The sequence below is a fragment of the Falco punctatus genome (assembly GCF_963210335.1).
Source record: "Falco punctatus genome assembly, chromosome: 16".
In the NCBI taxonomy this organism is placed as follows: domain Eukaryota; kingdom Metazoa; phylum Chordata; class Aves; order Falconiformes; family Falconidae; genus Falco; species Falco punctatus.
This window is the reverse complement of record NC_137596.1, coordinates 4,012,591-4,036,163: the sequence shown is the minus strand read 5'-3', so window position 1 is coordinate 4,036,163 and position 23,573 is coordinate 4,012,591. Positions and strand designations below refer to the sequence as shown.

At 44.8% G+C, this 23,573-nt stretch overlaps 2 protein-coding genes across 4 annotated transcripts in view; both read right to left on the bottom strand.

Moving 5' to 3' along the window:
* The window catches only part of ST14 (ST14 transmembrane serine protease matriptase), a 35,018-nt gene extending 32,398 nt beyond the window's left edge, over positions 1 to 2,620 (bottom strand). The window contains exon 1 of the mRNA XM_080366647.1: positions 43 to 2,620. Within this exon, the coding sequence (XP_080222773.1) occupies positions 43 to 65 (23 nt within the window). The 5' untranslated portion in view covers positions 66 to 2,620. The remainder of the gene's footprint in view (positions 1 to 42) is intronic.
* An 806-nt stretch (positions 2,621 to 3,426) lies between these two features.
* Positions 3,427 to 21,879, bottom strand: NFRKB (nuclear factor related to kappaB binding protein). Of its 3 annotated transcripts, none has more exons than XM_080366635.1 (26): positions 21,670 to 21,879; positions 20,792 to 21,193; positions 20,141 to 20,342; positions 19,918 to 20,045; positions 18,713 to 18,887; positions 18,434 to 18,535; positions 17,764 to 17,837; positions 17,263 to 17,347; positions 16,647 to 16,827; positions 16,339 to 16,447; positions 15,747 to 15,873; positions 14,792 to 14,857; positions 13,769 to 13,848; positions 13,641 to 13,684; positions 13,131 to 13,191; positions 12,139 to 12,313; positions 11,458 to 11,564; positions 10,858 to 10,981; positions 10,391 to 10,470; positions 9,452 to 9,672; positions 9,076 to 9,352; positions 8,531 to 8,749; positions 7,276 to 8,061; positions 6,433 to 6,539; positions 5,528 to 5,663; positions 3,427 to 4,763 (listed from the first exon to the last, which is right to left on the bottom strand). In XM_080366635.1, the coding sequence occupies exons 2-26, from the start codon at positions 20,924 to 20,926 to the stop codon at positions 4,638 to 4,640; spliced, it is 3,927 nt and encodes a 1,308-aa protein (XP_080222761.1). In that variant the 5' UTR covers positions 20,927 to 21,193; positions 21,670 to 21,879; the 3' UTR covers positions 3,427 to 4,637. The 3 variants fall into 3 exon arrangements, with proteins under 3 accessions (XP_080222761.1, XP_080222760.1, XP_080222762.1); XM_080366634.1 differs by having other exon boundaries at positions 20,792 to 20,974; XM_080366636.1 differs by having other exon boundaries at positions 13,131 to 13,188; positions 20,792 to 20,974.
* Between the last annotated feature and the right edge of the window lie 1,694 nt (positions 21,880 to 23,573).

The window sequence follows — 23,573 nt, the reverse complement described above, 5'->3', positions numbered from 1 at the left end:
AATTCACTCAGAACGACACAAGAACACATTAAAGCCACTTACCAAGTTTCAAACAATGCCAGCATCTCTGCAGGTCCTCACTTCCAGGTCCTTATGAGCTCCTCAAGCCATGTCAGCACAACAGGTATAACAGCGTGACCTTTGGCACATTTGCTTTTCTATTTTCCAAGCCATGAAGGCCTTACTCTGGGTCAGCACATCCACTTACTGATGCTCCCTGCTGTATTTGGTCGGTGCCTTCCGCTCTTGAAGCCGTGTGAAACCTCCTGATCCTGGAGCTCTGAAAGACCAACATGTTTCTGCCTCAAGGATCTTGGTGCTGGCAAGCGAGTTATTTTGCTCCAGGTCTTGCAAACTGTGGGAAAGTGAGAAAAAGTAACGTTAGAAGATAGGATGCAAGGCTTACCAAATTGGTCTGGTAAATACTTCTAGACATAAGGAAACAAATCGGTTCTTAAAATATTTACCTCTGATTTAGCAGTTCTCAGGCTTCAACGCAGGATGCCACATACGAGATTGATCCATGCCCAAACGGATTAATTCACATTGAATGGGTCACTTGACGTGAGATGCGTCATCCCTAAATTAAATCATTAAAAACACAAATTTGAGCTACTCATCCAGAATTCTTTCATAGTCCACGGAAAGAAGTGGTTATATCCAGAGAGTGATTCATCCGACAAGACCAGCCAGAGGCAGGTCAAATGAATTGCCCTTCAGAGGTGTCAGCTGCAAATGCAGCCTAGGGCCAGAGAGTCACATTTAGCTGTCTAGAGGTTCACTGCACAAGAAAGATGTAGCTAGGCTACAATCTCTGGATGCCATAACTTCCCTTTTGTGAACGATATGGTTATTGTACTCCCTTGTTAGCCTCAGCTGCCCCATCACTTACCAGTATGTAGCAGGGTTGGACAGCGAGAGGCAGGGTGGGAGAAACGGTATCCATGGTGTGCAAAAATGACTCCACGTTTCAATATACCTTCACAAAACTCCCATAAAATGGTCACGCTAAGCTGGTATTCAAAAAGCTTCATCGGCTCGAGCAATGCTACCCTGAAGCTTTTATCAAATGAGTGAACAATATATTAGGCTGCCGTTGAGGGATCCAGTGTAACACTGAGGATCCACAACACATCCGATCGAGCCACATAAGCATGATTCAAGTAAATCTCAGACGGAGGCCAGTTGGTTGCTATGGGGCAACTACAGAATTAAATGTTTCTGTGGGAGCCAGCTTCCATCTAGGACACAGCAGGGCATCCTCCTTTCCCACGGCTCTGCCTAGTCCACACCGAGTCACTGTGTTTAAGGTTGTGGGGCCAAAGTCCAAACGTCAGACCGCCACCCCATAGTGCTATGTGAGCAGCGCTCAGCCAGAAGCATCCTGAGGTCAGGCACCACGTACCAACCTCGTGTCAGAGAGCTGAGTCTACTGCGACCTTGTTCTGGTTTCGCTGGTTCAGGTTTGCCACATGAAAAACGAGTAACAGGGGGTTTGTACTTACCGAAAAACTACACCGGTGACTGCAAGGTATTTGGAAAACGAAGATCAGCTGCTAAAGATACACAGGTTGATGCCCCATTAACTATTGTTTTTGAAAAGGAACACCTGAAGTAACCTCGAGGTGAGTTCATTGGGTTATGGGGGCGTCTTACTGAGGTATATAAATATAGATTTCCCCCATGATTTAAATAAAACAGAGCAGTTGTTAAAATAAAGGTTAGAAAGGTTTTCAATGGCCTGAGGCAGTTTGTGTCGCACGCACGCTCAGTTCTTGTAAGCAATGATTACATGATAGTCACTTGATGGAAATCAACATCGAATCCACAGGTTTTAAGAAATAATCAAGGCTCCTGGATAACTCTAGCGAGCGTCTCACTGTGACAGAAACAGGCTGTGCTCCCATTTTTTAATTAAAAAAAAGTAACGGCAAAGACACATTAGGCTGAAAGCCCCTTTAGTTTCAGGCAAGACAAACAGATGGAAAACGGGTAACGTCAGTATAATACTTTCTGTAGGCCTTCTTCCCCTACGTGCGTGTGCCCCTGCCAGCTTTTACAGCAGTACTCCTCCGGAACAGCTTTCAGCGTCCAGAGCACGAGGACGCAGGAGCAAACACCACCTGGACAGAGTCCAGCTTAAAGGTGTCCTCATCCAGGGCCAGCATACACCAAAAAATTACCTCGAGCCCCTCTCTGCCCTTCAGCCTACTGTGTAGAAGTTAAAGGTTACTTATTAAAACCACGGGCTCTTTACTTGCAGTAGCCCGAGGGTTATTTTTCAACTAGAGTGGAAGCAACTCACCAGACGGGTGGCAGCCGAACTACAGCGCGGGCTGTACTTTGTTCTCAGAAGTGGGGAGCGAGCATATACTACCTAATCGAGCATGCAGCCGCTGGAAGTCAGAAGCCCACACAGCAACTGATGCTTCTTCCCCAAAAATTAGACTTACAAGCAAGGAGAATGGGCCTAAGTGAAGCAGCAACAAATGCAAAAACTGCTCACGTGTTTGCGATCCGTTTAGCAAAGACAGGATGGCAATGACCTGAACAGCAAGACTCTTCAAAGCAGCATCAACAACCTGAGACACACTAAACTTGTGGGATTAGATGCAGGTTTCTTGTTCTGTTAAACTTAACACTGCCAAAGCCTCCTGTGTCCAGTGACAAATTCACTGAGTTACCTGCAAGAAGATTCAAAGAAATTTAAGGGGCTTCACACTGTAACCAATTTTCAGCACTTGACTGTAGGTGTTGACACCGAAGAACTTTATTAATTACGAACAGAACTAACATAACAGGATTATCTTGACTACTTGTTGAATTTAGAGGCTCTTTCACATAAGCAATACCAGGAAGTTGCTTGTTGTCTCTTTTAATTTCTTATTTTAACTTCACAACTAAAAGGACTTAAGAATGTCTTTGCCTCCCTCCCAAACCAGAGCCCTTCTGCTGTCTCCTTAGTTGATCGTTAAATGTACAAAAAAGGTACAAAAATGGACAAAGACAGGTGATCAGAAAACCTTTATCACTCCAAATTCTGTTCCCGAGGCATATAAACACGTAATTCAAATGCTTGCTTTGAAATGGTGTATTGGCATGCCTTGCTTATTCAACACTTGCAGCCAGCCACTTCTTTTGTCACTGACATACCCGATTTCCTCCAAACCACTCCGAAGTAAGCTAGCTATTGTCCAGAAACATCGACACACCCAGCCTGAAGCCCAACAAAACTGCCTGCTCTGCTCAGGTGCAGTGGTTCTGAACAGACACGCAGCTCAGCCAGTGTTGGAAGAGTGCTGAACTTGGTTCTTTAAATAGATTATATTCAATAACGTGTAACTCGGAGCAAACCACGTTTAAACAAAACAAAACAAAAAACCAAAAAACCAAACCCCAACAAAAAAAAATACACAAGAAACCAGGTTAAAAAGAACCATCTTACAAAGAAGATGGACAATCTATTAGCCCTTGGCAAGCTGGACAATCACTGTACACAAAACAAGCTGTACAAAACTGAAAGGAGATGGCAGAGAGATTTGTCAGGCTTTCTGCACTTTTATTCTTCTCCTGGTCCAACACGCCTTCTGATCTTACTCCAATCAAGCTTCCAGGTCATGTCAGAACAGCCACGATTCATCTCCAGTATGTGCAAAATTTGAACAAAATGTACATAGATAAAACTACAAAGGCAGAAACAAACCTAAAGGCCAGGATCAGGGGTTAAAATATCTCTTCCAAGTCCAAGAGACTACCGTTTGGGTATATTTGAAAGCATATTCCAAGCTTTTAAGACAAGCTATAGTCTTTTCTGATTGATAAAAAGGTTTATTTGTTGAGGAAAACAAAAGTAGGATCCTCCTGGTGAACGCTTTCCTTGCCACTATATTCCCATTTGCCAACAGACTTGTTCAGGCAATGACTTCTGTGTCTCCTCCACTTCTCGCTCTTCCCCACAGTTACTGGCTTTTCTACAGCAAAAGCCATCTTGACTCTCTCATTCTGCTTTGGACAGAAATTTGACATGGAAGTGGTATCTGTTCAAAAAAGTCTGAGCTCAGAGATAGGGGAGAGGTATTTAAAAAGTCTATAAATAGTACACCGAAGGTGTTAGGGGCCTACTTCCAGGCTATGTTACAAACAAACTCTCCAGTGTCCACACCACCATCCTAAGCCACCTATGTAAAAGGAGCGATAGCTCGCCTCCAGCAAAAGGAGGCATCTGCTTCACGACTTGGAAAAGCCACTGAATTACCCCTTCCAAACGAGATTCCCTGGTTAAGGAAGACTCAAGATCAACTGCTTTGTCTACAACCCAAAATGAACAGAAACAGTATTTGCAAAAAGCCCTTCGGATGGGAAGAGAACAAAGAAAAGGAAGACATTTCTTAAACGATCAATGCCACAGAACTTGGCTTTACATTATCTGGACTGAAACATTTTGTTGTGTAGGTACAGCATCTTTTGCTGTGGAACTTCTACGTAGACATCACAATGCTGATTCCAGACAAGCAAGGTAACAGAATCCAGTCCAGTCCCTAGCCATGACTGTGGTTAGGTAGTCTTGAGTGGTTGGATGGAGGATGGCAACAGATGCAGGGAAGTTCTTAGAAAGTGATCCGTTTTCAAATCAGTGTTCACAGCTGATCTTGGGTCTGTTTTGGAGATGGAGCTGTTGTCACAACCACAGTGGAAACTGCTTTAGTAGAGCCAGACACTGTTCCCTGCTGGAGATGGGAGGCTGGTACTGTTTGAATTCGCACCTGTTTGAAACGGAAAGAAAAAAACTCAACCCATGTCATGAACAACCTGGTGTCACACTGCGCTCACATCGCACTTGGAAGCGCTGGCACATTATCTGCTTCTGCTGGCAACAAAAATTCAGTGACATGAACAAGACCAAGCACCGAAACACATCAAGAACAGAATCTGGTCACAAGAAGATCGCTCCATCCACTCTGCTCACGTGGGATGGTGGCAAGAGAGTTCAGGATTAGAGAGGAAGACCCTAAAAACTAGTTCGAATTAAAACCTACGTGTCAGCTGCTTTTTCAGAAGAAGGAATTGGATCCATTGGATACTTCACTTCTACAGACTTGTTACTAGCAGCTCTCAATGCAGACTAATTCTCTGGAATTACAGGACACTATGTTTCCAGACAAAGATGGATATGCAAAGAAGCGATGTCATTTCTTCAAGAAACAGTGATGCACAGGAGCCAAAAGTACAAAGCACTACAAAAAGAGCCAAGTGTATAGAAACAATCCTTCAAGCAGGTGGGGACTTTTCCTGACAGGATTTTTGAGTTTACTTTCATAATACTATCGGTGCTTCCAAAGCACTTCAAAACCATAACTGGATGGAGAGAAGGTAAAGGAGATCGTGCACTGCACGCGCTTAATGCAGACAATGCAGCTGCTGCGTACCTGTACCTTTTACAGAACCCCATGTATCGAGTATAAAGTCCTCATGGAGACCTTAAGTCAAAAAAAATGCAAAAAAATATTAGTATTCTAAGCACCATTACCTGCGTGGCCTGGCCTTGCTGCTGCAGCTGCTGTAGTTGCTGTGCAGTCAGAAAACTCACTGGCTTGTTCCCAGCAATCAGTTTTGTCCCTGCTGGCATCGTTGTCAGGATGATATTTCTACCTAATCCACTGATGCTAAGGAAAGAGAATTGTTGAAAGGTTAGTAAGCAGCACAGCAGGCTAGGACTTTCAGGCTCACAAATTCTTTTTCAGTTGCTAGGAGATTAAAGTTACCTATCTAATTTACTAATGATTTTAAGTAGTGCAGGTTTTTTCTCCCCAAAAAACTGGCAAACACACAGGTGACAAGTTTATGTTAACATTTATCACTAGGAGAGAGAATTATTTTACCGCAGGAATTAAACCCCCTAATTCCGGACTGTGCACATCGCTGGGTCAGTCTGATCAGACCTGAATACTTCTCAAGGAATGCAGAAAATAGCCAAGCACACAGTGTTCTGCCTTGAAATATTAACTAAGGGAGACATTACCAGAATTCATGGAAGAATAAACAAAAAGACTTCAGTATCTGAATGCCAGAGGAATTTCCACCGAGGCAGTTAACGCTTCCCTAGTTTCTTTAGCAGAGAGATGGCTTCAGATTACATATATTTTTAGGTATGTCAGCAGGTTAATTCTTGCTCGAACACACAGAACTAATCTAATAGCTGGTTTCAAGGCAAGGAACATTTCTTCTTTGGTATATTTGCTAGAACCTGCATCTCAGGGCAACTAAACAAAGACTGTATCCTCACTGCCAGACACCATATTCATTCAGTTTCTTGCAGCTAAAGGACCTGCAAGTCTATTCCACCCTCTCCTTGCCAGGTCCCCAGGAACCTACCGAACACAGACCTTCCTCAGCCTATTTCTAAAGCAAAACTACTAGATGCAAAGTACTCACTTAGCTCCGAGGTTGCCCTTGATGATGGGGGCAGTCACCACACTCTTGCCTTTCACTGGCTGGCTGATCACTGACAGAGGCACTGTTATTCGTGCTGGTAGTTTACCCTAGAGAAGTTGAAGAACACATGAGGAGCTGCAGGGAGTTCAGCAGAGAAACTGCTTGACAACATGCAATTACCACTCAGCTTGCCTTTAAGGAGTCCTGGGAGTAGAAACCAACAGCAACTTTGCTGATGAAATCTGTGCTCCGTTTCAGGCTCATTAAAATTCACCTCCATTGAGCTCACTTCACAGCTGCCTGAGCCCTGAAAACCCGCAACACCTTCGCACCACACTGTTTCTGTGGGAAGGGTCACTGTATCCATCCACAATTTTTCCCCTTAGAAAACTATTGTAATGTCAATTGGCTTGCGCAACTTTCACGATACAGCCTATGGTGCCTGCAGGTTTGGGCATTAAATTTGCATTAAATGGAGAATTGGTAAAAAAGTTAATACAAGCAATGAGCACTTCTAATTCCAACACCACTCCAAGGGAAATTATTTCAGAGGTGTGGGGCAAGACGCTGAGCTGCAAGAGGTAGGACTTTAGACAAGCAAAGTTTATTTTATTCACTCGCAAGGGGAGGTACGGGAAGACATATGTAACTGTTTTCCAGTCCTTCAGCATTTCGCTACAATTCCAACACCATGATGAAATTAGTTGCAGACCCACATTCTATTCTACAGCACTTAATTTGAGCCTTTGTGGGTGTAAAGAGACGTTTTCAGTCATAAACCATCAGTGTATTTCAGTGTTCCCTTTTCTCACCCACCTCCAGAAAAAGCTTAGCATTACTTACTGCCTGGGATGTAGATACTACTGTGGTGCTGACGGGTACCTGCCGCACAGCAGTGGCTCCTGTGCCTATAGTTATGGGAGTCCCAGCAGCTCCCGAGGCCACAGCAACTGCTTTCGACACTGTGGCACTCATGGTTGGTAAAGAGACAGCTGAGGTATGGACTGTGCCAGGCACGCTCACTGCTGAGGAAGAGGGCACTTGCTTAGCGTGAGTAGCTACAGTAATAGTCTGCCCAGCTTTGGGCGGCATCACCCCCAGCCCCTGCACGATTCTGATAGTAGCAGCCGGCTTGGCCTCAGTGGATGCCACCGTCGTTATGGCTTTGCTCTTCTGATCCGCCACAGTCATGCCCAGAGCAGGCATCAGTCGGAAAGCAGAGCTTGTCGGCTCTGCAGTCTTTAAGTCAGGAGTCACTTTAACCACCGTGCTTCCAGCTGGGCTAGAAGAAGCAGAAGTGGCTGTGCTGGTCTTGGCTGGAGAATCAGCAGTCTGGACTGGATTGGATGTCACGTGCAAAGTTGCAGAGATGCCTTTCCCACTAGCGCTGCTTCCCGCAGCTGCTGTGAAGAGGTCCTGAGTCAGTTTGACAGTAGTGACTTGAGATTTGGCTAGGGTGGCCATCATGTCCGGGGTGATACGCAGCACAGTCTGTCCCTTCGCATCTGTGGTGATAGAGGACGGGGGCAGGCGCAACACATCCTTTCCTTGGATCCGAAAATTGGTCGCTGTGAGTGGGATGCCGCTTCCGGGCTGGGTCTTCATGCCAAGTTGCCCTGTAATAGCCACCTGCAAGAGATCAGAGGAACAGCTGTATCAAACCAGGACACAGGCCGAGGCACAAAGCAGAACTTCCCTGCAGGATGATGTTTTCTCCCATTGGAATTGAAGCGGAATGACGTTAGCACTCAGTACGCTACTGAAAATGGTTCTGGTTGCATATCAGATGGCATTCCCAAACCCACATAAAACACAAAATACTGTGGAGCTGGTTTCCTTCCCAAACAAGATGAACAAGATCAACATCTGAAGATGGTTAAAGAACCCGCACTAACACATATTTTACCTGTACGGGAAAGTAGGGCTCAAATGCACCAAACCAGTAACTGTCTAAATCTGCATGGTCTAACAATTCCTACAGCGTTACGGCTCACTACAGTTTTCACTGTCTTTTCACATCTGCCTACCACGTCTGTCACAACAAACAGGAAACGACTGGGTTGTGGAGCCCAGTTCCTCGTCTCTCCCTTTCTCTCACCTGCTTGATGATGTTCTGGCCAGCGACGTTCTGGATGACAGTGGTAGAGGAGGTGCTTGTAGCAGAACTGCCCGGAGAGCTGGTTACTGGCTTTACAGCAGGACTGGGCGCTGCAGACAGCCCTGTCACAGTGATGCCTGTCTGTCCTGCCACGGAGCTTCCTGGTCTTTGCACCTGCACTGGGCTGGTCTGAGCTTTCACCGGCAGAGTCATCACAGCCTACAGCAAGACACGGAGGCAGCCTATGAGCAGGCTAACACAATACTAACGGTCTACTAATTACTCTGTATTGTGCCTTAGCATGCAAGTTCTGTGGACTTTTTACTGTAATGCACAATTTAATGGTGCAACATAAAAATAGCCAACTGGGTGAAAAAAGAGGCACTGAACAGTATTGTTTATGCGGAACTGCTTCTGTGTTCTTGCTCGGCAGTTACTGCATGCCCCAAGCCAGCAAATGATCCCTGTGCACCATACCAAAACACTACAAGAAATCAGATTCTAAGTCAGAGCTACCCCCGCCATTTCCATGCAGCAAAACTCACCTGAGGAAGCACTTTGGTTTGCGTGGCTGTAGCAGGAACGCGGATTTGAGGCACTGACGTAGGTTGCTGCTGCTGGGTTACCACCGGGGCTTGCTGAGACACAGCGGGGAGGCTGGACTGGGCAGTGACCACCCGCACCTGCGGCAGTCCCGAGGAGGTGGTGTGACTTACCACCCGGGTGGGAGGTGGCTGTGGCCCAGGCTGTGTCTGCGAGCTCTGGGCTGTGGAAAGCAATGTCCCGAGCTGTGGCATGGTAGGGGATGATACCAGAAGAACGCTATGGAACAGATAATGCCGGCCGGTCAGCAAAGATGTAGGAAACGACCAAGAAAGAACCAGTAACATTCACAAGCGATGTACGAGACAGGAGTAGTACCTTTGGCTGGGTTTTGCTGGCTCTGACACAGCACTAGATACACTCTTGCTAACCACAGAGACTGGTGGGGGTGAAATAGGCGTTGCTGGTAATGCTGGTGCAGTTGGTGTCACAGGAGTCACGGGAGTTGGTGGCATGCTGGAGTCACTAAGGCTCAGCTGACTGGGCTCTGATGTGCTGCTGGGGAGTGCTTTCACAGAACTCTCCTTGCTGCTAGACTTCTGCAAAGAAAACATGTCAAGCATAGAATCGTAGACTCAAAGGTCTTCACAAAAACTGTGTCAGATTGCTGCGCTCTAGAGACTGGGCTGACCGCTTCAAGGTGACTTCTGTAGGGTTATGAACATCATCCCGGTGCTAAATCCTGAAGTCACAGGTGACTGACCGTCTGCCTTCCTAACTGCAGCCACAAGTAGGCTGGTGTGTTTGGCTGCTCCTGTTCTCAGGGAAAACTGCATCTCAGCTGTGATAAACGTTCATAACATGCAGATTTCCACCTTGGCTCATCTGCCAACAGCAACTACTTTAGAGATACTTGGTATCAATGACACCACCACAAAAAAGACATCCAAACCCTGACAGCTTCAGCACAGCAAGGGGGAGAGCAGAGGACGTGTTCCACACACTCCGGTACAGATCAACCTCAAAACTAGATCTGAAAGACCGTCCTGTGATAGAGGGCACAAATGAATTCCATTGACCTTTCTGCTGAGGTTGACAAGGGGTAACAGTGGAAGCTGGCAGGAGCAAAATTTCCCTCTTTCCTCTTCATTTGGTGCTAGGACCGACACTGACATTCATATACATAATAAATCGATAACTCAAATATGTGGTAATTTTCATCAGCTACTATGGATGCAGAATCTATGGATTAAATTAACACCGTATCTCCTTCCCAATCCCGAAACATCCAGCGCAAACCTGTGCAAAGAAATTTACCATTTTAGGTGGAGGTTTTGGCTTCTGCTGAAGAGCTTTCTTAGCCTTTGCTGCAGCAGCTTGAGCTTGGTGAATCCGTTCTGCAAATACAAATTAACAATTAGACCTCCTGAACGCAAGCAAACTAATTTAAGAAAGAGGCCAATTCAGAACTGTACGTTCAGACAAGAAATCAAACACACGTAGTCATGTCATAGCGCAAAGAAAAATATCAGGTAAGATTAGCCAAAAAGGCTGAAAACAAGGCACGTAAGAAGCTGCATGGGATGCTGTTTTTCAAACAAATACTTCAAACTGACACACTACTCTGCAAGACTGGATTTAAGCACTGATGGGCTAACATTAGCAAAGTGACTAGAAAAAAATCTAGACTGACAAATTAACGTTCACTATCCAGGTGGGCTGAAGAAGCTCAGGAGATGTATAAACATTTTTCAACTCTTAAGATATCAACAAGCCAGGCTTACCAAACTCTTCCTCAGTCCTGTCCCGGTGCAGGTAGATCCACAACTTGCGTCCAATATCGTATTTCACGCAGGGATCTTTCTCATAATGTAATCGATCCAGAGCACCACTAACAACAGTGTTAACCTGAAAGTTCAGGATTCACAGAATTACAAGGTGTCCCTGGCTGGGCTAGCCAGAAGTCACAGATAGAAAAATAATCCTATTTGGCATACAAGTGGAGTAAGCTGCTAGCAATCTTAATTTGAAAAAGGACTGACTGAGAGCAGATGCTGCCACACAGGATGCTGTTTGCCACCTTGGATTAAACAAAGCTTCTGCCAAAGCTGAAAGCTCTGAAAATTGACTGTGCTTCTTAATCTCAAATGTGAGCAGCTATATGATACAGTGCTAATTCTGTAGCTTTTCTAGCTGTTTTCTCATCATCCAGAGTTCAGTGCCGGTTTGCTGCAGCTCACCAGAGCAGTACATAGCTCCCTTTTGCTAATCAAAGTGGCACAAGAATTACGGAGCCTTAGCCACATTGAATACTGGCCCTGGTCTGCGCGGTGTATTTTTAGGAGAATTTGTCTGTCTGAGGCCAGACGTGACATCCAACTTACCTGAGCACTTGTGACATCCGGAGCTAGGAACTGGGAATCTTTAAGCAGCTCACAGATTTCAGCACGAGTTCCTTCTCCATTAGGAAGGCGAGCTGCAGCATCACGCACTGAAATAAAAAATCAGAGCTGTAGCTAAGCAGCTGCATTCAAGTACTTCAGCTGATACACTTTGGTATTGCTCTCTTATTCCCCCTCGCAGAGTGCCTACTTGCTCACCAAAATCTAGACCCCATGATCCCTCAGAGATGCGAGCGAAGATTATAAAGGACCATTTTAAAGCATAGCAACCACGCTGGCATTGTGCTAGGAGTGATGAACTCAGGGAACAGCACTGAACCCCAGAACGACTTTGCAACGCCCAACTTCACAACAGTGTACTGAAAACACCACTCTTTGTTTTCCAGTCATCTGAGCCTTGGCTTCAGCCAGCCCCACGGACTCTCCTCTCTATTTCCCATTTTCTCTCAGATCAACAGCAAGACACTGATGCTTTCTTTTCTACTTATTCCTGCTCCCAGCACTTCATCAACTCTATTCCATGCAATTTATTTCTCCTTTGCTTATGTCATGCCCCAGTCTGCCCACCTTTTCCCTTTATGATGTAGATTCCTAAAGCCATTGTTCAGGGAGTCAGAGGAGTCTTTTTCTTTTTTACCAAAATTTTTTTGGCCATCACCTTACCAAGGGACAAGATGGTGACATATGCTGGTCTGTCTGAGCGCAGGAGAGAATGCTCTCGGGCTTTGTTTAATGAAGTTTCCTTGTCAAATACCCCCTTCACAGGACCAACAACTGACTCAAAGCCATGCATACGGAAAGTGAAAGCTTTGTGGGGCTGGCTGTAACGGTAACGTTCCTGTATTTGGAAACAAGAGGACTGAATTTAGCAGGAAACACATACAGCGAAGTCTTAAAAGCTACAATTATACTCTAATATAAGTTATCATTATCATTCTCTCACAAAGAAAGCTTTTTTAAATTAAAGGCTCAAATACTGCTGTATGAACTTAATTTTAACAAACTACTTCAAGCAGAACATAAAGCGCCACCTAACCAAAGTGTGCGGGTGCAATACATTAGGCTCATTGTCAAGCAGCTGCACAGACCAGACAGGTGCCAGACACAGGTCTTCTGCCCCGCACACACCCCTGCCCCCAGCAACAAGGTCTTTCTTCCTCCTCTCATCTGGCAAGAGAGAAATTTCCAAAATGTAACCTAAATATTCCACCATGCACACAGCACACGTAGCCAGGGAGAAGAACCGTCATCACCTGTTAACACACACACTTAGATCTACTACACACAAGATAACTATGTCTATGGGTGCACTCACTGCCCCTTATCTTCTGCTTGTACTCATACATGCCCGAAAAATATAGACAATTCATCCTCATATGCTGGAGGATGGCACGTGAGACAGAAAGGTTGGCACTACCAATTTCAATTAATTTTGCCCAATACTGATTGGAAATACAGGTGTTTTTGAAGTAAGCAGCGAGGCTATATCATTAGCAAGTTTTATGGAAGGCCAAGATACCTACCTCAAGGCAGAAGAAGCACTAATTCCTCACATTAACTAAGTTTGTGTAGAGTATAAAACTGCCATCTCATACAAATTCTCTTGGTTTAGCAGCCAGCTGTTTCAACACGTGCATTTAAAATTCTCTTCTTACCTGCTCCTGAAACACACGTTTCTCCTCTCCAGTGCTAGGTCGGACTACGTAGTCAGTCCTTCTGAAACAAAGGTCACCATCAGTTCTGAGCAACAGCAAGCCCACAACAGACCCAAAGAACATCCCAAAGGATTAGTCACCTCATCATTTCTGCAAACTCTTCTGAACAAATTCTGAAAGCATTTATGATAACATAAAGAAGTCTTGCAAAGATCTTAAAATATGCTCTACGCACTACCTGAAGGTAAGCAAGGACTGTAAATAATCTTGTCATCAGGACATGTTAGATTACAGGTTTGCTCTGATAAATACATGCAAATTTGGAGAGTATCAGTTGACTTTGTGAAGTCTAGTTACTGCATTTATAAAATCAGACTATCACGTTGCCTCTTGCCCCACAATGTACAATCTTTTTAAGCAACAAGCCGTTCAGATGCAGAGGCACAAAGGCCAGACCTTCGCAGCTTTAGCGCACACTGTAAAATCTTTCAAGCAGTATTACACACTTACACTCTAGGAACTGGTGTTGTGGCATCCGAGCTGTCTTCATTTTCCTACCAAAAAACAGAGAAATGTCAGTGTTGGATATAACTCAGTCAGGTTTTGTACTGCTGGAAGGTGATTTTTTTCTGACTCACTTTGAAGAAAGTCTGGTCTTTGGTCTCCAACCAGAGCTGAAACAGTGCTGCCAATTCCTTCTCATGATCTTGATAAGTACCTAGTCAAAGAAATCAGGAAAAATATGAAACAGAAGTCCTTTATTTGTCATGAAGCCAGTTGCCTGTACTTCCCATCCACCTCCTATTCCCTTCCCCCCTCTATGAATCACCAGTCACAAGGCATCTTCCACACTTCACAGATGCTCCGATTTCAATACTTTAACACATCCAGGCTTAGGAAAGTGCTAAAACCTATAGTTATCCTCCTCTGTTGTACAAAGAAGGGTGCAAGATACTGTCTGAGACACAGCCACCTGATACTTGCAGATGGTTCTCAAAGTAATCCCAGTCACCAAGTCCATGAGCAAACACGTGCCTACATAACCTCCACCAAAAACTGTGAAAGGCACCAGAGGAATAGCTTCCTGACTCCAAATCTCTGCCAGTTTAAGCCTGCAAATACGATCACTAGAATCACTATAGTTAAGAACGCAAAGTTCTGCCTAGTAGCTAAATACATAAACACAAGATATACGTAACTTAGGCAGTATAAGCGTGGGCACATAGATTATCAGTTTGCCTTTTGGTTCCCGCTTTTAAAAATAAGAATAGTATCAGTTTGTTCCACAGAGAAGCTTAATTCATTTAGAACTGTAATAATTAATAATTACTCTGTGTAATTTGAAGGTATGCTCTACAGAAGGGACAGATCTGGAAGGTGACATAGACACAGTCAGGTCAGCAAAGTAAACAAATACAGCCCAGTGCCTTTGCTCACTTCTGCTGCTGCTCAGTCTTCTGCTGCTGTTACTAATGTCTTGTGAAAACCTCAAATCCAGAACACATCTTTGTTCAGACAAAAGAAAAGAGAAGGCCTAACCAATGAACTAACAGCTCTGTCTGTCCTTCCCTCTGGGCTGCAGCAAGCTGAAAAGCAAAGTCCTGGAGAAAACAATGAATTTTTGCTGTAGTAGACATCGTAGAAGAGCACAAGATACTCACCCAGCAATTTCCACTGCTGAGTTTTTTCCTTGAATTCAACAAAAGGTGAGAAGCTGGAAGGAACATCTACAACAAAAAAAGGGCATGTCAGAGACATCATACAGCCATCCAACACCCCAAATCCTACTGTCGTAATGCAAGCTGTTGCGTTAAGACTCATAATGACAGATAAAGCGTTTTAAGTGATTATGCAAGTGCCTCTCTAAATTTATATTTGCCCAAAGGGAAGGTAAGCACCTCAGAGTAACGGTGCAAGCACAAGAAAAGAACAGGACAGGATAATGAGTCCATTGTCCACAGATGAGATCCTGTTCATGCTGTGAGGCACCAGCAACTGTTCCCAGGCTCACAGGAAGCAAACTCAGGATTTAGAGTATTCACCGGCATTACGGAGAATAAGAAGTACGATGCTGCAAAGGCCAGTACAACCTACACTGTCTCACCCTTTAACACCTCCCACTAAGCAAAAGAGAACCACAGAATAATTTACTTTGAAAGGAATGTCTGACGCTTAGCTGGTCCAAGCCCCAGGTAAAAGCTGGACCAACTTCATGCCTCCGGTTGATTGCTCAGGGCATCGTCTTGGGTTTATTTACTCATTGTCTCCAAAGACATCCACAATGTCTTTACACCAGGAAGAGACCAATTTCTCCCTGCTTCAAACACCCTGCCTGAAGCGCATGATCTGAACAGGAGAAACTGTCTGTCCAGAGGCTGCTCCACACGTATTTTGACATATTCAGGTATCAAGCTGTGTCTTATCTACTATCCACATGCAAAACAAGTCTACCACAATCAAGAAATATAAGCCATAAAGCCTATCATAGAAACGTTGTCAACAATACAATGACTTATTGTAGTGATGAATTAAAAGTTGATTTGAGCTATAATGTAAAGCAGCACTGATTAGAACTGAGGTACAAGCATCACAAGTATTTTTAACAGCTGTTCTCACCTCTGCTGTCACCTGTCAAGTACTGCAAGGCGGGTAAAACCAGTTCAGACCAGTTAGGGGAAAAGGAGAACCAGTTATTTAGTGCGCTGGCAGGAGAAGATTGCCAATCTAGAACTTTATCTTCAAGCTGAAGAGGAAAAATAAATATTCTGTTAAAGAGCTCACACTTTAAACTACGGCTGTTTTAACAGAAAACAAAATGGATAAACATATCCAGGGGACAAAAAGCTTTTTATATATGTAAAAAAATTCACCTGACTTTTTCAAGTAACCATAACATGGTATTTCAGGCAACAGATGCCAGAATGGGGAAGAAACTTCCCTACCATCTCTGCCCTTAATATACAGAATATATCTAACTAGGATCTAAAGAATGGGTATGGAAAGACTTACAGATTCAACTGACTAAAATTTATGAAACATGTTAAAAACAGATTGTGGTATGCAGTCCCAAAGGGCTTAATTTCTTTAACATGTAACCTCATATTAATAAAATTTACAGCAGGACAACACTATCACATAGCTGTAAAACCCTCTAACCCCCTATTTTTGTTTAGTGTCAAGATTCCTAGGTAAGCAGGTGATTCCTTACCACAGAGAGAGTAGCAGGTCCTTCCAGAAACAGGATCTCCAGAAGAAGGAAAAAGAAGCTAGAAGATATTTCATTTATTCCAAGGCATGGCTTCATCTCTTCAAGAGGTCTTCAAATGAAAGAGAACACAAGCAGAATAAATACCCCGAGTACATATTTGCCTTCGTATACAGAGACAAACACCACATAATTCACAAATCCCAAGCTGCACAAAACCAAGCATGCAAAAGTCCCACAAAAACCTGAGGTGCAACATCTGTTGCTCTCTCCATCCGTGCAAGGTGTTCGGGGCCCTCTGAAGCACTTACTCCTCTTTGACAGACGACAGAGGGATGGGGGAAGGATCCTGAGACATTGGTGGGATTCCATCTGCATTGCTAAGAGAGTCAGCCAAATCTTCCACCTCAGACTTAATAATCTTCAGCTTTTTTTTCTTCTTATCTTCCTTTTCCTTCACCTTTTTCTTGAGGGTCGCAAGGTCAAATAAGGCTTTAGATATGACAAAAGGGAAGAAGAATAATTAGAAAGCTTCTAATCGTATTTCAGTAAGAGTCATGAACTAACTATATATTTAAACATGTACTCAGAAGCATATGTGGTACGCACTCATTCACACATCATTCGTTCCATCTTCCCAGTCATTTCCACAAATCTTTTTATTTTCGTATATGAAATCAGAAAGGCAAAGGTAACTGCTTAGAGCAGAGATATCAATTAACTTTCATCAATTAGTTGGAAGCACCTTCAGCGGAAACTGAAGCAACCGAAATGGAACAACTCACAACCCCAGAGCAGTCAGCCACCTATGTGAAGAGCAAAAGGACACGACAATCTATGGAGACCCCCTCCCTTCTTAGCTCTTCACACACACGCAGAGGATACCCTATATTCATGCGGCACAAATACCACCTCCAAGCCACTGACCTGCTAAGGAGCCTTTCCTGCCAGCATTTACTCGAGTCATAATGTCCTCAAGAGTCAGGTCTGTTGTAACTAGATCAGGGTGGTCCTACGCAGGGCAGTGGGATAGGAATTAAAATTGGAAAAGGACAAAGTGTTAAGATAGCAACAAGGGTACAGGAGACCACCCAAGTACTGAAATGCCTCAAACTTATCAGGGATCAGCCGATAAAGTTATTTACTGCAGTAACAGTTGGGAAGTATTCTAACTCTGTAATCCAAAATTTCGTCTCTCATCAAAATCACTCTAATTACAAAATCCTTCTAAACAGGTAAGAATAAACAGGAGTGGCATATATACGGTGACAATCAAATACAGTTACGATAAAGGGCTGAAGGGTGGCTGCACACAAAAAAAGTAGCAATCACTTTGTCACCCAGAGGTAGCTTGAACATTAAGGCTAACAGATAAAAGACTAATACACAAGATGTAGTCCCACCCGCCTAGACTTCTTGGTATCTTACAGGTTGACGTTTTCGTTTCTCATGGTGCTTCTTCAACATCATCTTAAAATCATTTTCCCCAAGTTCTATCTTGTCTGCAATGAAAAAACATTCAGAGGTTATTGGCACAGTTTTCCACTATTGTCACCCTACAAACTTCTTGGAATGCCATTTTCCACCCACTCCGACTTTCAACAATCCCCAAATTTCAATAATCAAATTTCCCTTATTTGAATTTAATTTTTTTCATCAACCAATTTATTTCAGTACTTTCTGCCTTGGGTCATCAGATTTCACTGCTGATGAAAGTATGGAAGTGAAAAGAACTGAGAACCAGCTGTGCTGCACAAAGGGTTTGCAGATGTGATTACAGTACCCTTAGGAGGGATTCCCTCAGCACGTACCCCACAATATTTCAAACTGGACTATGGTAATGTTTCAACCATTAAAGGCAAAATATAACGAGAAATCAGTAGTATTACACAAACTGTAGACCCTTGTGTTAAAATGCTAGCTTTCCAAGAGAAAAAAAATTAAATAAACCAGGAGAAGAGCCAACCATTCTGGAGACTGCAAAATCGAAGCGTTACAAGAGTTCCCATCCAACAACAGATTTTCAAACCGATTTCTTGCAGGTTCTCAAAGTACTTCTCACCCCTAAATCCCTATCGACCCCTAGATTGGTTCTCACCTGCTGTTTTCATGTCCAAGGTTGACAACGTGGGGATCACTCTCAAGGGAACTGGTGGACTTGGGCAACGTGCCGGAGAACTTGGAGGCCAGGAGCTCAGATCTGAAAGCAACGCACACATTTATTTCTGCAAGACCTAGCACCAGTCTACGTAATTACATTACCCCGTGTTCATTTGATCACAGCCAATAAAACTGGAGTCCAGTTTCCATTCGTTTGTCAAAGACACTGTCCTTCTCCATTCACGTCTCAAGTCTTTCATCCAGCCCAGGGCATTACCTTCTTCATCAGATGACAAGGTAGTATCTCCACACTCCTCTTTCACTTCCCTCAGAATTTTCAAGTAGCGCCGATGTGCCCGTCTGTCTCGCTCTTCCGTGTCATACGTTGGTGAGACGTGCTTTCTCCTCAGGTTCATATCAGGGCCTCCTTTCCTAGCTAAATCCAGCAAGTACTGGAAGATGAGATACATGTGACATTAACTGTCTCAGCTACAGCGCTGTAAGCTAGAACAGACAGGCTCAACTCATGTATTTTCAGAAAGTTTAATATGTGGAGGTGGTGCTGTAAGCACCTTGGTTCTTTGTAAGGCAAGCCCTTAAAAGTACTGGTATCTGTCATGGACAAGATGTCAAAAGCAGTATTTCAGACCACCATTTAAAGGGGGCAAAAAAGCAAGGCGAGATTTCTGTGGCTTCATGTGCACACATAGTAATACCTCACTGTTATTTTATGTGGACTGTTCAGAAGAACCTAACCACTGGTCTGAGATGCACTTCTGCAGTTTCCATGCTAAATACATAACGCAGACATAAAATGCTGTCTCATTTGAAGAAAATGTTTTACCCCCTAGGGCTATGGAGGAAATAACTTCCATATTTGTCTTCCCTTATCACCATATGTGGGGCGTTTTATAAAGACAGACTTTCATCTTCATCCATACATCCCATATGTTTCAACATCTAAGCTCAATGGCACGATAAGTGAGTATTTACAACGAACACATTTCAGTTGGCAGCAATTAGCTGACAACAGTATCCACAGAGAAAGACTTCATGAGGGATTTACAGGCATCAGAAGCAGAGTTTTGTATCTATGCCATACCAGTCCCCAGTGAAGCCGGGAAATTCACACAACTATGTATTTAGCAACCTTACTTGGTTCAGAATGGCAGAAACAGTACAAAATGAAGGCAGAATGACTTGTTAACAGGACAGTAAGGCGTAAAGGGGCAAATGCAGGAAACAGGGGACAAGGTGGGCATGGAAAACAGACACTTTACACAAGTGAGAGCTATGAGTCTCAAAACCTGAAATTTGCAAACAGTGTTTCTAGTGTTCTCATACTATAAGGGCCACTACAAAACCAGAAACACAGCACTCATTAAAGGAAAGACCTCCAAGAACTGCGAACACTCTGTTGTAAAGACAACCTATTCGTTAGAGAACACAAGAAAGCGATGGCTGCGCCCCGAAGACACTCACATTGCGGGAAGCGAGGATCTGCTTGAGCAGACGGTAGAAGTACTGCTGCTGAGAGCTCAGGTAGCGTTTGTACTGGGACTTAAGACAGAGCTGCCGGTATTTCACAACTTCAGGATTAAAGTGTCCGTCTGTAAGAGAGAGGCAAAAACCACTCGAGTCTTCATCAAGTCCTAACTGAGAACTTAACCCTGAAAAAAGACCGAAGTTTATTACACTCACTGACCCCGGAAGAGCTTCTGGGCGATGTGCAGTGGATTTCCAAAACGGAAGTTTTCGCCGCTGAACAATGCAGAGATGAGTTTGTTCTGATGCTCTCGGTTGTTTTCGGGAAATTGAGGCAGGAATTTTTTTAGGTGGTCTTGCTGAGCATCTGTCAGGACCTCCTGCCACGTAGACAAGCTGACAACTTCAAAGAAGATCTCAGGCTAAAGAAAGCAAAAAGCAATAGCGAAGAAAATGCATCCATGTCCCTGACAATTTTCTAGCCCTTAAGGCTTTCTGTGGTTAAACAACACGAGTCACAAAATAACACAAGTCACTAAACAGTGTCTCACCAAATGCAGAAAACAGAGTGTAGCAAACGTGAGGAAATTAACAATACTGCTAGCAACAAGAAAATAGATTCAAAACTGGTAACAAGCAAACCCTTCTTAGGCAGTTTTAAAACAAGAGACACTGTTATCTAAAAAAGAACCTAACAGGATGGTTTTAAAAGGTGTTTCCCCGAGATTAATCAAAGCCCTTTATGAGGCCTTCCCCAGGACAGTCAGAAACATTTCCCCACTTTTCAGTCTGCTCTGCGAGCCCCGCAAAGGGAGTTAAATGCACTGTTTATCGAAACTCTGAAAACATAAAGTATCTTAGCGTGACTCACATCCTCCAGAAGGTCCTCAGGCAGACTGACCCTGGTGGTCCCCAGCATGCAGTCCTCCATGATGCGGGTGCCATTTCCTTCCCCACAAGGTCCCAGCTCCAGGGGGTCCGTGAGCATGTGATCCAGAGAATCCATCCTTCACCCTCTCCCGCTCCTCAATCACAGCAGTAAACCCCTCAACAACTGAAAACCATAGAATGGTTTGGGTTGGAAGGGACCTTAAAGTTCACCTAGCTGCAAGCCCCCTGCCATGGGCAGGGACACCTTCCACTACAGCAGGTTGCTCAAAAAAAAAAAAAATAAAAAAAAAAAATCCCAAACCCAAGTACATCCCCAGCTGCGGAATAACTGAGCGGGTGTGTCTGATGAAGCGCTTCTTTCAATGCCAGCTTCAGAATCAGGCTGTGAGATATGGAAGTTATCACAGCGTTAATTTACAATTGCAACAGGAATTGTGCCAACGGAGGAATGCTTTTCCAGACAGGGTGCACCATGCCCCGGCACAAACTGGGAAAAACTGGGAAGCACAGGTGACCCACACTGCTTCCCACCCGCAGGACACGATGTCAGGAGAGCTACAGACCGTGGGAAAACTACATGGGAAGCCTGGAAGATGTTTTAACCTGCCAAACCGAGCGGCAGGTGCAGGCCAGGGCTCCTCAGAGGCTGAAGTTCAGGGCCGAGGGCCCCGCTCCCCTGGGGCAGCACCCTCAGCAGCTGTGCGGGGCTAGGCTGGCAGGAAAACGCACATTTCACACGGAATAGATTAACGGGGGGGGGGGGGGGAGGGGGGTGTCGGGATAAATAATAACCAACCCAAAAAAATAAAAGCCGGGCCGGACAGTAGGAAACCAGAGAAAAATCCCCTCAGGTCATACCCGCTCCGCTGTCGCGCCGAGGAGACGGCCCCCCGCGACCCCGCGGAGCGCTGGAGGCCCGGTGACGGCTGGGCGGGCGGGGAGCCCCCCCCAGAGGCACGGGGAGCCCCCGGGCCGCTCCCCACAGCCCCAGCAGCGACGCTCGGGCCGGGGGGCGCCGGCCCCACACGCGGGCCGCACCGGAAGGCGGAAGGAGGCGGCTGGGCCGCGCCTGCGCGCTGCGTCCCCCCGCCGCGTTACCCCCCCGCCGCGCTGCCTCCGCCTGCCGCGCCTGCGCACTGCGCCGCCCCCCGCCGCCAGCCCTCCGGGTCGCGACACGGCCCGTCGGGACAGCGTTTGTTATCCGAACCGCTCATGACGTATGGACCGATCACGTATGGGCCACTCACCAACCCCCGTGGCCCCAAGTGAACAGACGGGTCAGCGTTTGTTTTGTTTTTGTTGGTTTGTTTTTTTTTTTTTAAAAAACGATTTATTAATTTCGGAGTGGTTTGGGGTTTTTTTGTGTGGTTTTTTTTTTTTTAAACACCTGCCAGATTGCACGAGACTATGGACACGATAACAGTCACCAAATGTACAATAAACATACACAGTTAAATAAGAGAAGGGGCAGAGCAAAACAGCCCAAGCAGTCAGAGGTGCAAATTCCAAGTGTAGCTGATAGTTGTTTTGTTTTGATTTCCCCCGCCTTTTTTTTTTGTCTAGGAAAACAGAGAATCTGATCCAAAACACTGCCAAGGAACAGCATTAGGCTGCCAAGGAGCCTGTAGCGGTGCCAGTCTTCCAGCACAATCCAGCCCTTGCAGGTGGCAACTCCAGAGTTAAGCTCCTGTGGGACGTCACTCGAGATAGATCTTTGCTTTGCTCCAGTTTAAAAAAAAAAAAAAAAATCCTATACCTTCTGCACTGCAGAAACTGGAAGAAAAATTCATGCAAACTGTTGTCCGTTTTTTTTGTCACCTTGCTAAAACCAGGCCCCTGCCATCCGTGCAATCACCGTCGCTCCTTTGGAAGGAAAAGTCAAGCTACTTCCATTTCCAGGGATGATGCTTTCCCAGCCGTCAAACCCTTAACGCGGGTGCCAGGCCGATGGCCCAAGCATACTGCTGTTGCTGTGGAACAGAGTAGAAACTTTGATAAAAAAAGATTTGAGTGCAAAGGGGCTGTTTTAAAATTGTTTTCTGGAACACCTTGTAGTTTTCAGGTTTAAATAACTGGCATGGTTACCCTCATTCTGTGATCCTTTCCAAAGGTGAACGGAGCAAAATTTTTTTTTTAAACCCCACATCTGCAATATTGTTAAGGGGAACAAGTGTTACGTTCATCTGTAAGGATTATAGACCTTTTAAGACTTTAAAATTGCTCCTGCAGGGCAGCATCCACCTGGATTACCTCATTTCCAGGTCTATTTTCCTACTACTACTACCATTCTCGACTCATCAATAAATCATTTAGCAGCCTGAAGCCAGCCAAAACAAAAATCTCCCTTCTCCCACACCAACAAGATTGCGACGTCCAACATCATAATTCAAAACTCCTCAGCAACACTACTTCCAATGGATGAGTGGGAACTGCAGTCACTCAGCCGTGCCGCTGAAGCCAACAGGCTCCCAAATCCACTGAATTTAAAGACACTCATCACTGCACTTGGCTAAATGGGAGTGCTGGTCCTCATTAACTTCACCAACCTCATTAATGCCCCACACACAGTGGTACAGCCAGAGAAGCAAAATCCCAGGAACAAATGAACCCACATTCTGGCAAGTCACTTCAAAGCTACCTCAAAACAGTTCTGAGCTGGCCAGTATTTTCCATCTGATTTATCTCATCATGCACAGGCACTATTTCCACACCGTATTAGCAGATATGTTAATTACCCAAGCAGTACCAGCTACAAGGCTTTG

What these genes read in the sequence shown, in the direction of transcription:
- NFRKB (XM_080366635.1), bottom strand. Translation starts at nt 20,926, where the DNA reads ATGGATTCTCTGGATCACATGCTCACGGACCCCCTGGAGCTGGGACCT. An exon ending in CTTGTCATCTGATGAAGAAG is followed by an intron (nt 18,536 to 18,712) that starts GTAATGCCCTGG and finishes CGTTGCTTTCAG; the next exon opens with ATCTGAGCTCCTGGCCTCCA. An exon ending in ACAACACCAGTTCCTAGAGT is followed by an intron (nt 13,192 to 13,640) that starts GTAAGTGTGTAA and finishes CCTTTGTTTCAG; the next exon opens with AAGGACTGACTACGTAGTCC.